The following is a 14935-nucleotide window of genomic DNA, read 5'->3' as shown; positions in this document are numbered from 1 at the left end:
ATGTTCATTAGGGACATTGGCCTGTAATTTTCTTTTCTTGTGTTATCCTTGTCTGGCTTTGGTATCAGGGTAATGCTGGCCTAGTAAAATGAGTTTGGAAGTGTTCCCTCCTCTTCAATTTTTTGTAAGAGTTTTACAAGGATTGGTATTAATTCTTTTTAAATATTTGGTAGACTTCACTAGCAAAGCCTTCTGGTCCTGGGCTTTTTTTGTTGTTGTTGGGATGTTTTTTATTCTAATTCAATATCTTCACTTACTATAAGTCTATTCAGATTTTCTATTACTTCTTGAATCAGTTTTTGCACTTTATGTGTTTCTAGGATTTTTTCTATTTCATCTAGGTTATCCAATTTCTTGGCATGCAACTGTTCATAGTATTCTCTTACAAAATTTTAATTTCTGTAAGGTTGGTATTAATGTCCCTGATTTCATTTCTGATTTTAGCAAATTGAATTTTTTCTCTTTTTTTCTTCGTCAGTCTAGCTAACGGTTTGTCAATTTTGTTGATTTTTTTTCAAAGATTCTGATTTCAAAGATTTGGGTTTTATTTATTTTCTCTATTGTTTTCCTATTTCTATTTCATTTATCTCTGTTCTAATCTTCCTATTTCCTTCCTTCTGCTTGTTTTGGGTTTAGTTTGGTCTTCTTTTCCTAATTCCATAAGGCAGGTAAAGTTATATTATTGATTTGAGATCATTCTCCTTTTTTAATGTAGGTGTTTACAACTATAAATTTTCCTCTGAACACTGCTTTTGATGCATTTCATAAGTTTTGGTATGTTATGCTTTCACTTTCATTCTTCAAAGTATTTTCTAATATCCCTTGTGATTTCTTCCTTGATCCATTGATTATTTAATAATATGTTGTATAATTTCCACATATTTGTGAATATTCCAGTTTTTCTTCAGTTATCGATTTCTAGTGTTATTCCCTTGTGGTCAGAGCAGATACTTTGTATGATTTTAATCTTTTAAAATTTATTAGGATTCATTTTATGGCCTAACATATAGTGTATACTTGAGAATGTTCCAAAGAAGTGCATTCTTTGCAATGCACTTGCAAAGAATGTGTATACTGCTATTATTGGGATGTCTTCTGTATATGTCTCTTAGGTCTAATTAGTTTATAGTGGTGTTCAAATCCTCTATTTCCTTATTGATCTTCTGTATACTTATTCTATCCATTGTTAAAAGTGAAATACTGAAGTCTCCAATTATTATAGAACTGTATTTCTCCTTTAATTCTGTCAATTTTTGCTTCATATGTTTTGGGGCTCTGTTTTTAGGTGCATATACGTTTATAATTGTTACATCTTCTTGAAGGATTGGCCTTTTTTCAACATATAATGTCCTCTTTTGTCTCTCTAACAATTTTTGTCTTAAAGTTTATTTTGTCTGATATTAATACAGCCACCCCAGCTGTCTTTTGGTTACAATTTGCATGGAAGATATCTTTCCATCCTTTCACTTTCAAACTACTTGTGTCATTGGATCCGAAGTGAATCTCTTCTAGACATAATATCATTTGATCATTTATTTTAATCCTCTGTGCCTATCTCTACCTTTTAATTGTGGCATTTAATCCATTTACAGTTAAAGTAATTACTGGTAAATAAGAACTTAACCTCTGCCATTTTGATATTTGTTATCTGCATATCATATTTTTGGTTCTTCACTCCCTCCACTACTACCTTCTTTTGTATATAGTTGATTTTTTTGCAGAGTACCATTTTGATTCCCTTCTCTTTTCCTTTTCCATATACATTTTAGTTGTTTTCTTAGTAGTTACCCTGGGGATTACAACTGACATCATAATTTTATAATAAACTAGTTCAAATTAACACCAACTTAGTTTCAATAGTATACAAAACTCTGCTCCTATACAGCTCTGTTCCTCCCCCTTTGTGTTGTTATTGTCACAAATCACAACTTTATATATTATGCATCCATTAGCGTAGATTTATAATTATTGTTTATGCATATTTCCTTTAAATCATATGGAAAAAAAGAGTACTTAACCAAAAAGCAATAATACTGGCTTTTATATTTACCTATGGAGTTAATTTTTTATTTGGTTTTTTAAAATTTCTTCTTTAGCTTTGAGTTACTGTCTAGTGCCTTTTGATTTCAATTTGAAGGACTCCCTTTAGTATTTCTTGTAGAGCAGGCCTATTAATGGTGGGCTCCCTCAGCTTTTGTTTATCTCAGAATGTTTTAAATTTTCCTTCAGTTTTTGTTGTTAGGGTAGAAGCAACAATCATTATCAGATTTGCTGATGGATTGAACGTGAAGGGTGAGGTAAAGAGAGGCCTCAAGAATAAGTCCTAAAGTTTTGGCTTTTGAGCAACTGAGTAGTTGATGGTGTCATTAACTGACATGAGAAAGACTGGAGAGATGTAGCTTTGACTGAGGGCATAGAATGAAGAGTTTTGGCCTTTGTTAAATTTGAGATGCCTGTAAAACATCCCAATGGAAATATTAAGTAGACAGTCAAAATTCAGGGCTGAGATATAAATTTAGGAGACTGCTATATATAGATCACATGTAGAAAACTAATATGGGTTATTACATATAGATATCTACATATAGATAACTTAAGCCATGAGATTGCTTGAGACCACCCAGGAAGTGGGTAGCTAGAAGAAGAGGGAGTTTGGGCCAATGCCCAAAGTCCAACCCTCAAAGAGCTAGCAGAGAAGGAGTCAGGTAAGGAGACTGAGAAGGAGCTGCCAGGAGGAAATCTAGAAACCACGAGAGAAACAGTTTCAAGGAGGAGGGACTCATACGCTATGTCAATTACTTGACAAGAGCAGTCTCAGTGGAGGGTTGGGGCAGGAGCTCAATCGGCGATGGTTGAAGAAATAATATGAAGTGAGGCAGTAGAAACTGTGGCTATAAATAAATTTTACAAAAAAGTTGACTGAAAGGAAAGCAGAGAAGAGATGTGGTAGCTCTACAGCGATGTTTCTCAACCTTGGCACTATTGACATTTTGGGCCAGATGATTATTTGTTGTGGAGAGATGTTCTGTGTATTGCACGAAGTTTAGCGGCATCCCTGGTCTCTACCTACTAGGTGCCAGTAGCAACACCCCCTCCTCCAGTCACATCAGCCAAAAATGTCTCCAAACATAGTCTAATTTCCCCTGGTGGGGCAATATTTGCCCCATTTGAGGAGCACTGCTCTAGAAAAATGCTCGAACTTAAGATTTTGGAGCTGGCGATGACAAGATCAAGGGTATGATCATGGGAGCTGGGTAGCTGAGTGAGATGGAGAAAAGATCATTGAAAGTGGGAAATTCAAGGCATTGACAGGCCAAGCAGTGATCAGAAGAAGAAAATAATTTTTAAAAAGAGTAGCAGGTGGGGGCTGGCCCCATGGCCTAGTGGTTGAGCTCAGTACACTCCACTTCAGCGACCGGGCTTTGGTTCCTGGGCATGGACCTACACCACTCTTTGGCGGCCATTGTGTGGTGGCAACCCACATGCCAAATAGAGGAAGATTGGCACAGATGTTAGCTCAGGGCAAATCTTCCTCAAACAAAAAGAGGAAGATTGGCAACAGATATTAGCTCAAGGTGAATCTTCCTCAGCAAAAAAAAAAAAAGTAGCACGTGCTATAGTATGGTGGCATGAACTTCAAAAAGCTAAGTTTTTGAAGGAGAAGAGAGGAAAAATATAAAATGTAACTGGATGGAACTCTTGTACAAATTTATTTTAGAGACGTAGTAGTTTCACTATTAGCAATCTGAGAGAACAACTTTCTGAACTTCATGTAGGCAATTTGAAGTGAAGTGCAAAACATCTAGTTGTTTAAATATCATATTTAACTCATTCAAATTTTTTTGCTTTTCCACTAGCTACCAACCAGATACTGTTGTGCCTAGCTGCATTAAACTACAATCCTTTATCTGTAGCGTCAGGAAGCAGGGCAGAGAGTAGGGATACAAATGCATACATATTGGTGATGGCAAAAAGAGTTCCTGCCTAATCATTGACAAATAAAGAAAATAGGCTATGCCATTCAAATGTATCTTATAATCCCTTCTGTTTAGTAACTATCATACTTTATAGTGATCAGATTTTGCCCAAGAAGTAATTTTTAATATCTGCTACATTTTTTAAAAGAACATAGACTTATCTCTGTGCTCCAAGTGTTTTCTAATAGCATTCAGCTTCAGATAGTCTATACTCTGTATGCAGAATCATATTATATGAATATTGGAATGTACCTTTTTTTTAAAGACTCAAGGACAAAAGAAAGTTGCTAGCATGACGGAAAGTAAAGATATCCACAAAGGAATATTTCAGATTGAGTGGGAACATAAGAAAATGGAGATGGAAATGGAAGATCTAAATCAGAAGGCTTGGGATATTCAGATGCTGTTTTTTTCAAGAGATCGTCAAAAGGTAAGTTCCCCCTGCCCCACTATATAATTTTAATTTCATTCATTAATGTATTTATTCATTTAACCAGTATTTAATCAGGAGCCTGTGTGATATCAAGCATATCCTAAACCAATAGTGTTTATTCATAATATGTCTATGAATTCCGTCTTTTTCTTCCAGTAGTTTACATCTGCTGTCTCCGGTTCTTCGTGACCCATTCAGGAATATAGTTCTATCTTGCAGTTCACTGAGGATTTCCTAATTGTCAAATCCAGTCATCACCATCCCTCAACTGTGTAGCATCTGACCATCTTAATTGCTCATTCCTTTGGCTTTTATCATCCCTATTTTCTCCTGTTTTTCTTCCGACGTGTCAGACTACTCTGCCTCTTACTGATTTCTCTTTTACATCTCTTAACATAGCTATTCTTTAAGATTTTGCCCTTAGCTTTGTTTGCGTTTCTTTCCATGCCCTCTCCTTTGATGATCTCTATTTTTCTAACTTCAGTGCTCACTTCTAAATGACTGATTCAAGCTCTCTGGATTCCAATTCAATTCCAATTCCAATCCAAGCTCTCTGGCCCTCACCTCCCTCAAGCTCTATTTCTATATTTCCCACCTCCCAATAGCAACTCTTCTTAATTTGCTTATTTCAGTTCTTTTCAGCCACTCACTCAGGCTTGAAGGTGTAGTCATGTTTTCCCTTTCCTTCCAAGTCTTGCCTAGTTTATCTACTTATTCCCTCATTCTCTATCCCCATAGCCTTTTCCCCGGCTCAGTCTTTCCCTGTCAATGATTTAGACTATTTTATAATAATCTCCTAGTTGGTCTCTGACCTTGAGTCTTTCTCTAATCTATATCATATACTGCTGTCAGATTAATATTCCTATTCAGCTCTAATCACCTTACTACTCTGCTCAAACATTTTAAACTGCCACTTCTTACCTGGCAAATGAATTATGAAATCCTTAGGTGGACGTTCAGTGTCCTTCACCCTAACTTTTCAAATTCATTCCCACGTTCCTCTAATACATCAGTATTCTCAACCCCAACTGATTACTATTTTCTAGGATTCTACCTCTGTGCCTTTGCTCATTACTGGTTCTTCTACCTGGCATATCTTCCCTCATTTTTTTTTCACATTCCAAATCTATTTTTCAGGATAAATGCCACCTCCTTCATAAAGCCTTTTGATTTCCCCAGTCCAGAGAAACCAAATCCCATCTCAAACCACCTTTGAATTTGCTTGTCACTTTACATATTTTCTGGCAACCAATCACGTCTACCTGCTCACTTTTTCTTGAAGGGTAGGTTATGTTATCTTTGTATCTCCCTCAGTGTCTTTAACTGGAACACTGTTAATATGGGATTCAAATGAGACACTTAATAAATATTTGGTGAGTTGAATAAATGAATGAATGAATAAGAAAATAAACTCTAGGCATTTGTAATTATTAGTATATAGGTGAGCGTATCAATGGCTAAATACAAGTACATTATTATGGCACAAAAGTCAAATAAGTCTAAACTTGGACAATTTTTATGAAAACAGTAACTTTCAAAACTAAGATAATCTTTATAAAGTTATCTATTGAAACAGAGAAAAAATATCCTTATATATATTGTTTTATTCTCTCTCTCAAAGTACCTAAATGAACCACACTATGAGACTCTGATCGCCATTCAGATTGGAATAATGGAGCAAACCATTGCTGTTTTAGATAAGGTAGGTCTCAAAAAATAGTGATCATTATAATCCCAACAGTTGTGAATCATTCGAACAAAGTAACAGTGTTCCAAATCATGAATTCAAACAGAACCTAACAAAATCTTGGTCATTTACAAATATTCAGGATGTAATTAGAGATCTCTGAATAGTGTCTTCGCAACCATAACAAGCGTGGTAGACTGAAGCCCTTCTTTTAATATTAGAATTAATCCCTTGGGAGATATCTGAGTGTATGTGAATTTCCTATTTCACGTTAGGTTATGATTTATGTAAGAGAAGTGTTGATCGTCTTTCCTTGGCATTGTAAAGGCTTTGTTTTTTCAGAAATGCTTAACAAATGCTCAGTTTTGATTGTGTAGCATATATAAGATAGAAACAATGTAATCTCAAGGCTATGTGGTTTTTAATCTCTCATTTTTAAGAATATACAAGATTTTTTCTAAAATGTGGTATTAACCTACCATTCTATCTTCCAACAAATAATCTAGGTACCTACTATGTGCAGGCATCATGCTTGGCACTAGGAATATGGTGATTAATGATTATGAATTTAAATTTTAAGAATAATTTCTTTATAAAATATAATGTATTTTTTCAAAATTATTTTTGTGGGGTGTCATGGAAACCAAAATTTCAGACCCACAAAAAGAATGTGGAAAACTGCAAAAAACTACTAAAAAAACTGGGAAAGTTCAGCAATCAAAAAGATGTAGCAAATTATACTCTAAGCTGCAATTTACGAGAAGAGTTGGTGGCTGTCTCAGAGAGACAAGACATCTGTAATGCAATCGGTAAGCATTTTTTTTCTTTACTCAATGGTAGGTGTCTTTAAAAGTAATCAGTACTCCTGAAATCTGTACAGTAGTTATAAAGCTACCAGCATTTCTTCCACGTTTAATTGATTCCAAGTGTTGTTTCTATATTTGAAAGTATTGATAATAATCTACTAAATCCTTTCTTCTTCATTTTTGGAATAGGGTCTAAACTGACTTGTGAAAAGATTGCCAAAGAACGATCTGAAAACATGATGCAACAACAAAAGTTAACAAAAATTTCAAAAGAACAAGCTGAACAGATTTCAATACTGCAGGCTGAAGTTGAAAGATTAAGGATGAAAGCATTTCCTGCTCTTGTTCAAATGTAAAAACGCTGGTGGAAAACACAAGGCCAAGTCGATCATTTAAAAAATAAATTAATTTGATTAAAATGATTTCTTTTTCTTTCATATCAGGGAATTTAAGTAGAGCCTCTTCTTAGTTACATATTTTTAATAGCAAATTATTTCATTTTAGCCTTAATCATTATAAAAATGTTTGTCCTGCATGAATAAATGTGTGTCAAATATCATGAATTGTTGTTTTTGTTTAAGAATGAACAAAATTTTAACTCAGAAAGTATTCAAGATTCATTTTATTCATTTAGTCTTAATTTTTTATTTTCATGGTAATAGTATAGAAAGTCTTAAAGACAAAAAGAAATTATTCTTAGCCACTTTTGGCGTTTCTAATTTTATAAAATTACCAGAAAAGTTATGAGATTATGGATGACATATACTTTTCTACATTTCCCAAGTTTTCTTCAGTAAGCGTTTCTTCTATAATCAAAAAAAAGTTTACCAGAACGTTTAAATATTAGTCCCTGTTCTAGCAATGAGAACAAGGTGAACTGTTTACTTTTACCAAGCCCTAAATCATTTGTAAATTACATGTTTTCTTCTACATAATCTTCTACACTTCATATTCACTGTAACAGATCTCAATTTTGTGCCCTAGCCAATAGGGTTCAGCAAACAGAAAAAAGTGTTTTCTCATTTCCATGAAAAGTTTATCACTGTATTCACATAGATGATGATAATTAAATAATGAGAAGATTAACTGGTCAGAAGACTGCTTTGCCTTTCCATAGCCTGTGGACTGCTACCTTCCAGGTTGATACCATTGGGATCATTGACCACAATCTCCAAGTGATGTCAATGCCTCAGTGTTCTGCAATTTGTGAATTAAATATTAAGTATAATCTGCAACACCATATCCAATGTACACTGGTGTAGGTAAAGCAAGAGAGCTATTATAAAACTTTCTATTTAGAAATAAATCTTTAGATTTAAAATTTTCCATTTAGAAATGGCCAGGATAGTACCATAATTGATCACCCATATACTGATCAGTGCTAGATGTGAATGGTAAGAGAAATAAAAGGACCAACATCATTTTTGATGACTTCCCTCCTTAGTACTAGAATGATTCCTGAAGCAGTCAATTTGGCTGATTCAGCAAGGAAGTGCCCATTGGTAACATTTCCTAGAGTCTTTCAAAACTGTCTCTGAGAGGGGTATTGATGGGGTGGGAGGATGGACCCAAGGGTAGAAAAGTGTGAAGAGTACAAATACTTTGTACTTAGGATTGTCAGAAGTTCTCTGTCCTATTGGTTTGAGCCAACCATGGATATACTAGACTTTTTTTTCTTCCAGTGATACAAATTCCATGTCACCTAAATTAGCTGCCTGAAGGCTCCATTTGCTAATAGTCAATGCCACCAATTTCACTGGATAATGTTCTGTGGATTCCCAGGTCTTAACAAACCAAATAGCCTGTGTGATTTCTATTTCTTAGTGGCCACCCTGGGTGATTCTGACAAAGCTCCCTGCTTGAATGCCTCAGCTTTGAGGCATGGATAGGTGGAGGTTAGCAGGAACCTCTTGCAGCTCTTTTCAACAGGGGGTATATTCTGATTTTGGGGGTTGACTTTGAAAGGGCACATGGGTCATACACCCCAACCCACTTTTGATACTGTCCATGGTACTGATTCCTCTCAACTTCTGCTGAACAGCAATTATATTCATATTTTTATAGCCCCTTAAAATATTATCTATATTATCAAGTAGTAATATAATTAATTTGGTCAAACATAGCACAGCTTTAAGCACAAGATTTAAGAGTAGGGCTCTATTGCTGGGTTGCCTGGTTTCAAATCCCGGCTCTGCCACTTCAGTTTTAAATAATTACTTAGTTTTTTTAAATAACTTCATCATAAATTCCCTCATCTTTAAAATTGGGATGTTGATAACTGTAATCCTCAAATGAGTTAACATACTTTTTAAACTGACACAAAGCAAGTGCTTAGAAGTAGCTTTCATTTTCATGAATAAAAATATAGTATTTAGTGGTTTTTAATAAATGTATCCCATTAAATGGAGGTGAAATTCAACAGAAACAATAAAAAACGGGACTGACTGCTTCATAGGCATCCCTAGGCCCCAAACTCTCCCATAAGCCTGATCCATATTCCATGACCCACCTCCTATTGCAAGAGTGCCTACTGTGCTGTTGGAGCCCTCAGCACTCAGCCAATGCCTTGGAAATGCCCATTACTGTGACCCCATCTGCTCCCCCTAACTCTCCCAGAACCAGAGTCCCACTGTTCCCCCAAGTGGACATGTAAGGTGACTCTAGGGGATGTGCTATTCAACAGTGAGTAGCTGCAGCCAAATGCCAGCACCTTCACCATGGAAACTGCTTCCCCTGCCACATTTAAGCCATCTGGCTAAGCAGCAAGCAGTGATAGAGGCTGATAGGTACAAAACAGCACAGCTCCCCAGGAGTGCCCAATTAGGAATCCCAGAGCCTAGGGAGGCCCACGTGAGGCCTGGGCCAGTCCTCTTGTGTTCACAGAAGCAATGACAATAGCAGTGTCTAGAAGGCAGGAATTTGTGTGTGTGTGTGGTGGGGTGGCGGGGAGGGTGAGAGTTTTCTGGCATGGGCACTAACAATTAGAATGGATGCAAGAGCAGGGTCCTGAGGTCTCCTGATATGCCCAATATTAACAGTTTGGTAGATCATAGGCAGGGACTGGGCTGAAAGTGGGGCACACTTGGAGGAGGGGAGCTCAGGGTAGTGGCTACTTACCTACTAGTAAGCAAGTACTTTTTTTTAAGATTTTTTTTTAAACTAAGTAAAGCTGTTTTAGCCCATAAAAGGACCCAAAAGCAGAAATCCAGAAAGCCCTCAAGAAGGACTGGAAACTAGAAACAGGAAGCCGCTGACCCACCAAGTTCTCTATTTGTCATCTCTGCCTTTCTTTGTAAGGGCACACACTCTACTTAGTACACCAGGTTTTCTGCTTCCAAGTTTACATACAACAGCTTCAGCCCCAAAAAGAGACGGGCTTTCTTTTTTCTAAGCACAATTCCAAATTCCCAGAGACTGGGCCTACTTGGGTCATATTTCTGTATATGGCCAGGATGACAGGTAACATTGTATAATATGGCAGGCAGAAACAAAACCCTATGAAGGTGGGTTTCTGGATGAGAAGTCGCTGTGAACAAAGTAGAAACTCTAAGTTTAATCTACTGCACAGATGAAGCTAGAAATGTAGATGAATGTGAAAGACCTTGTATGCCATGATGCCTCAAAGTAAGAGATGAGGATATGTGGTTTTGCAAGAGATAAATGGTCATTTCACTAAATGAGATGAGAAATATGAGAAACAAATTTGGAGAGAGAGGAAAGAATATAATTTTGGACATATGAGATTAATTACCTGCTAGACCATCCAGATGGAAACATTTGGTAAATGGATGGAAACAAGGTTCACAAACTTAGGAGAGAGGCAGGCATTTTTAGACCGCTTTTAGGTTGAGACATTTACCAGACTGGACTATTTTTTAACATTTAAAATAAAACTTTTTTACCACAATAAACAAAACAATGTATTAAAACTGATTTTCAGAATTGTCACAGTTATTTTTTTAAACATGACAAATTTTTTTTCACATTTCTTTAAATGTCAAGTTTTCTTTGGCAAATTTATCCAAAATACTAAATTTTCACTTTAGAATTTAGTTTATATTTATATAACAGATTGCCCTAAATTGATGTTCATCGAGATACCTTTCTCAAAGCCGTAATGGTTTGTCTCTTCCCTTTAAAATGTAGAAGTATCTTTTAAGTTGTCATTTTCAAAGATATTCTGGAGAAAAAATTAGGAATTAAACACCTATAAATTCTTCTTCATTTCTGTTATAGTGTAGCAACTTATCATCTAACCCATAGTGGTCTATCAACTGAGTAAGGCTGAGTTTCTTGTTCTCGTCAGCCATAGCTGACTGCAACTCATAAAGCAACAGCTGGCTACAGCTTCTCCACTTCTTTATTAACGACTGTAACTGAGACAGGTCATTCTGAAACAGGAAAAAAAAAAAACCATATATGTCAGTAACTAGATAGGCATCCTACTTTAACTTAAAGTTGTTAAATCAGTCGATGAGTAGGTTTAAAGAATAACACACTTGGTCATGAATGGGACCTCTATCCAGGAAAAAGTAGGATGGTTTTAAGTAGAATGGTTACAATGACACTCAAATTGAGTCCTATGGCTATTTTGTTTGGTCCAGGCTCTGGGCCACCCTTACCCTCAGGGAAAAATCAAATTATTAAATAGGGCAAAACTGGAGAGAAGCAACAGTATAGATTCAAAAAATCCACTTTTTCTATTACAGTTGTACTTTAAAAAATGAAATATTCAAATTAAAAATATTTTTCAACATTCACTATCTCATAAAACTCAAGTAGTTATATTTAGAAAAATCCTAAACATTCAAGAGAGCAAATAGGATATACTATTCCATCATTTATACCACATTGCTAGGGAAGAAGGAGCAATTGCATACACATGAATGATCCAGGTAAGTAAAGCTTATCTTCTTCCAATTCCCAAGTTCTATTTAATTCAACCTATATGGGTTAAAATCTAAAATCTAATATATATTAGTTGTTTTCTCAAACAAAATGCCTGGAACATTTTAATAATTTGGAGGAACACAAGATCACTACTAAAAATACTTTTTATTATAATCTGTGGCCCATTTTTAGCTTTTTTAACCATTCTCTATCAGCTGTCACTTCTGCTCTCATTGTATTTGCATCTAACATTTGATACTGCTAATATTGCTACAGGTTGGAAACTAGAGGGAAAAGCTTCAACTGCATATTAAACGAGAGCTAGGTCTTTCAAAAGGCTGTATCTGGCGTCAGAGGCCTCTTCTACTCCACTCTAAACATATGGCTCACATTTGAGCTAAAGCTGTTGGAAGCCAGGCTCCTGGGCACTTGGCTTACTGCTTATTATGCTAAAATCAACTTATTTTTTCTTTTTGAAATTACTTTCCTATCATTTATCTAAAAAAAAAAAAAATCATGCAATGGTTCTGAAATTATTCTCACCTTTGATCTGTACATTTTGACTAGTTTTAGCCTCCGAAGAAGGTCTTCTTTCTCCTGAATCTGCTTCACCAATTTTGCTTTTTCTTCATTTAATCCTTCTTTGGGAAGATTCTCATTCACAAAGTCATTTTGAAGATCATCACTGCATGACCCAGCACCAACTGATGTAGACTCACATGCACTGATATTCTTGACGGTATTTTTCACATATGGACTTTCTTCAAATTCACTGTCTACCCGTTTACAATTTTCTCGAAATTCCACACAGTTTTCTTCTGTTGAACTTGCTGGTTTCTCTGAAAAGTTCTGATCGTCTCCTTCATTCTCTACTTTGAGACGTTTTACCACACTGTAAGAGGAATTAAACGAAGATCTAGTTTTCCTTAATCGTTCTCTAAGTGTTGCACTCATAGGCTGAAAAAGGCACAAAGCATTAATAATGTTAATCAAGAACAACATTCTTGGTCTAAATAAATCTTCCAGAAATAAAGACCTTACATTTCTATGGTAGACACCACTAGATGGCTTTCTGTCTCCATATATCTAAAGTAAGCATCACAAAACATCTTTAATTCCTGGAAGCTCCATTAAGTTTTATCCTCTTTTTATTTTAGCAAAGTCAGCACTCTCCTAAAACAGTGTTGAGACACTTATCCCAGCAATCACAAACATCTGGTCAGCTACTAGCACGCCTGCCGCTACTCTAGGGGCCTGCAAGTCACAAAGTGAGGAAAAGACCTAGATCCTGCCACCAAAGACCCTCACAACATCGCAGATTCAAACTGCCTCATTTCGGAATGTTGTAATTACCTGATCTGAAACTAAATGAAAACAGATTCAAGATGAAAATTTGGGGGGCGGTGGGGGGGAGGTCAAACACCTTATCTCAAACACCTAAAATTATTTACTAATAAAATATTTACTTATTAACCTACACATTATGTTAATTAAGAATCTTCAGTAGACTTAAAGCTACCACTGACAATACTTAGAAGTCCAGAACAGCTCCCCTGGAAGAACTAAGATGTTCATACTTGTTTTCTTGAACTACTGGTATGGGGAGATGGCGGACTGGCACTGGCCTGTGGAGTGCTTGGTGAAACCACAGCTGAGTCTGATGGACTTTCCATCTTGAAAATGAAATCTTGGTTTACCTCTAAAAAAACAGAAAATAATCACAAAATGGAAATCAAATTAACCCACACCTCTATATATTCCTCAATTTTTATCACAGAATTGTTTATCGTTGTACATAATATCCACAAGGAGCCAGCTATGTCCTTGTTCACTTAGTTGGGATTCCTTCTAGCTCTTTTTGCAGTGGTTTCCCATTTACCTTCCTAAATAAGATGGTGCTGGTCCTCATGGTGACTACTAGTTTTTCCGTGACAAATTAACTAGCTAGCATCTCATATAAACAAGACTCTCCATTTGTTTTTATCTTATCAAAATATCCTCAAAACCTGCCATACGGGGGGTGGAGGAGAATAACAACTTCGGAGAGTCACAATTCTTTAATTTCGTTATGCCAGCTTCATAATGAGAGGAAGCGTAACTGAAATCTTGACTCAAACATCATCAGACCTGTCACACCACCCTAAACCCTAAAAGCCATGTGACTAGAACCAGCGACCCTCCAGGCCTGAGGGATAAGGAACACAAGCGCAGATAAATTTAAGCCTGTGTGCATCGTTTCAGTTTAAACAGCGAATAGCCTCCGAAAGAGAGTCGACTGGCGTGTGTCTCCTCAAACAAAGGCATCAACTTTCCCGGGAGAAAAACAGAGGGAGGAGTCCTCCCGTCCCTCCCACCACTGCAGAAAACCCACACTAGCCCTCGAGACCCCAGGCCTGAGGTGGGGTTCAGAGGTCCCCTGACCGCGACAAGGGCTCTCCTAGACTCCACAGCCCAACCCCGAAGAGGCCCAGGTCTCAGACATCCACTCGCCGCCCCACACGCTACCTCCCTCCGCCATCCCCAGAGTGCGGGAAACGCGCGCAGCCGCGGCCGTGAGCCGGTCCCGTCCCAGGGGCGGCGCCGCGCAAGAGGCGGAAAAGACGCGCGATTGGCCAGATTGACTGACGCGCGCAGCTCGGCTTTGCCCGGCGCCGAGCAAGGCGGGACGGCGCGCGCGCGGCCGCGAGCCTCCGCAAGGGGGCGGGGCGGGAGAAGCCACGTGAGAGGCGGCAGAGACTCGTGATTGGCCGAGTTGACTGACGCGCGCCGCTCGGCTCCGCCCAGCGCCCGAGAGCGGCGAGACTACGCGCGCGTGACCGCGATCCCCAACAGGCGTTGGGAATGGGTTGGGCTGAGCTTCAGAAAGACTAACCCGTCCTGCTGGGGGCGCGCTTCTCTTCGCGGCCCCCCCCCCCCCCTTTCCGTGCATCGTCTTCTTTTCCTGCTTCCTTATTTTTGTGTGTTTGTGAAGTACGCCTGAGAACGCGCCTCCCGTTCTCCTGGCTCTCGTTAGTCTGGTCTCCCGCTCATCACAGCAAAGGCGCTTCCTCAGTCTCCACGGGACCAAAAGCCGCAGGGCCGGCTGTGTGTGAAGTTGACAGCTTGTAACTCTCCAGAGGCAGAGGCCAGAAAAGAGCAGCCA

General features: G+C 37.8%; 2 protein-coding genes across 3 annotated transcripts in view; one reads left to right on the top strand and one right to left on the bottom strand.

The window, feature by feature from the left end:
- CFAP43 (cilia and flagella associated protein 43) overlaps nucleotides 1-7284 on the top strand; it is a 97429-nt gene extending 90145 nt beyond the window's left edge. Inside the window, exons 35-38 of the mRNA XM_058543946.1 lie at nucleotides 4243-4407; nucleotides 6032-6112; nucleotides 6753-6906; nucleotides 7093-7284. Of these exons, the coding sequence (XP_058399929.1) occupies nucleotides 4243-4407; nucleotides 6032-6112; nucleotides 6753-6906; nucleotides 7093-7259 (567 nt within the window). The 3' untranslated portion in view covers nucleotides 7260-7284. The remainder of the gene's footprint in view (nucleotides 1-4242; nucleotides 4408-6031; nucleotides 6113-6752; nucleotides 6907-7092) is intronic.
- Nucleotides 7285-7507: 223 nt separating this feature from the next.
- SFR1 (SWI5 dependent homologous recombination repair protein 1) lies at nucleotides 7508-14348 on the bottom strand. Of its 2 annotated transcripts, XM_058543943.1 has the most exons (4): nucleotides 14299-14348; nucleotides 13371-13492; nucleotides 12337-12750; nucleotides 7508-11294 (listed from the first exon to the last, which is right to left on the bottom strand). In XM_058543943.1, exons 1-4 carry the CDS (start codon nucleotides 14309-14311, stop codon nucleotides 11103-11105), a joined length of 741 nt encoding a protein of 246 aa, XP_058399926.1. In that variant the 5' UTR covers nucleotides 14312-14348; the 3' UTR covers nucleotides 7508-11102. The 2 variants fall into 2 exon arrangements, with proteins under 2 accessions (XP_058399926.1, XP_058399928.1); XM_058543945.1 differs by lacking the exons at nucleotides 13371-13492; nucleotides 14299-14348 and adding an exon at nucleotides 13272-13355.
- Nucleotides 14349-14935: the final 587 nt, after the last annotated feature.

The sequence above is a fragment of the Diceros bicornis genome, chromosome 6 (assembly GCF_020826845.1).
Source record: "Diceros bicornis minor isolate mBicDic1 chromosome 6, mDicBic1.mat.cur, whole genome shotgun sequence".
Classification (NCBI taxonomy): Eukaryota; Metazoa; Chordata; class Mammalia; order Perissodactyla; family Rhinocerotidae; genus Diceros; species Diceros bicornis.
Note: the sequence above shows the minus strand (reverse complement) of the source record. Positions and strands in the feature narration are given on the sequence as shown.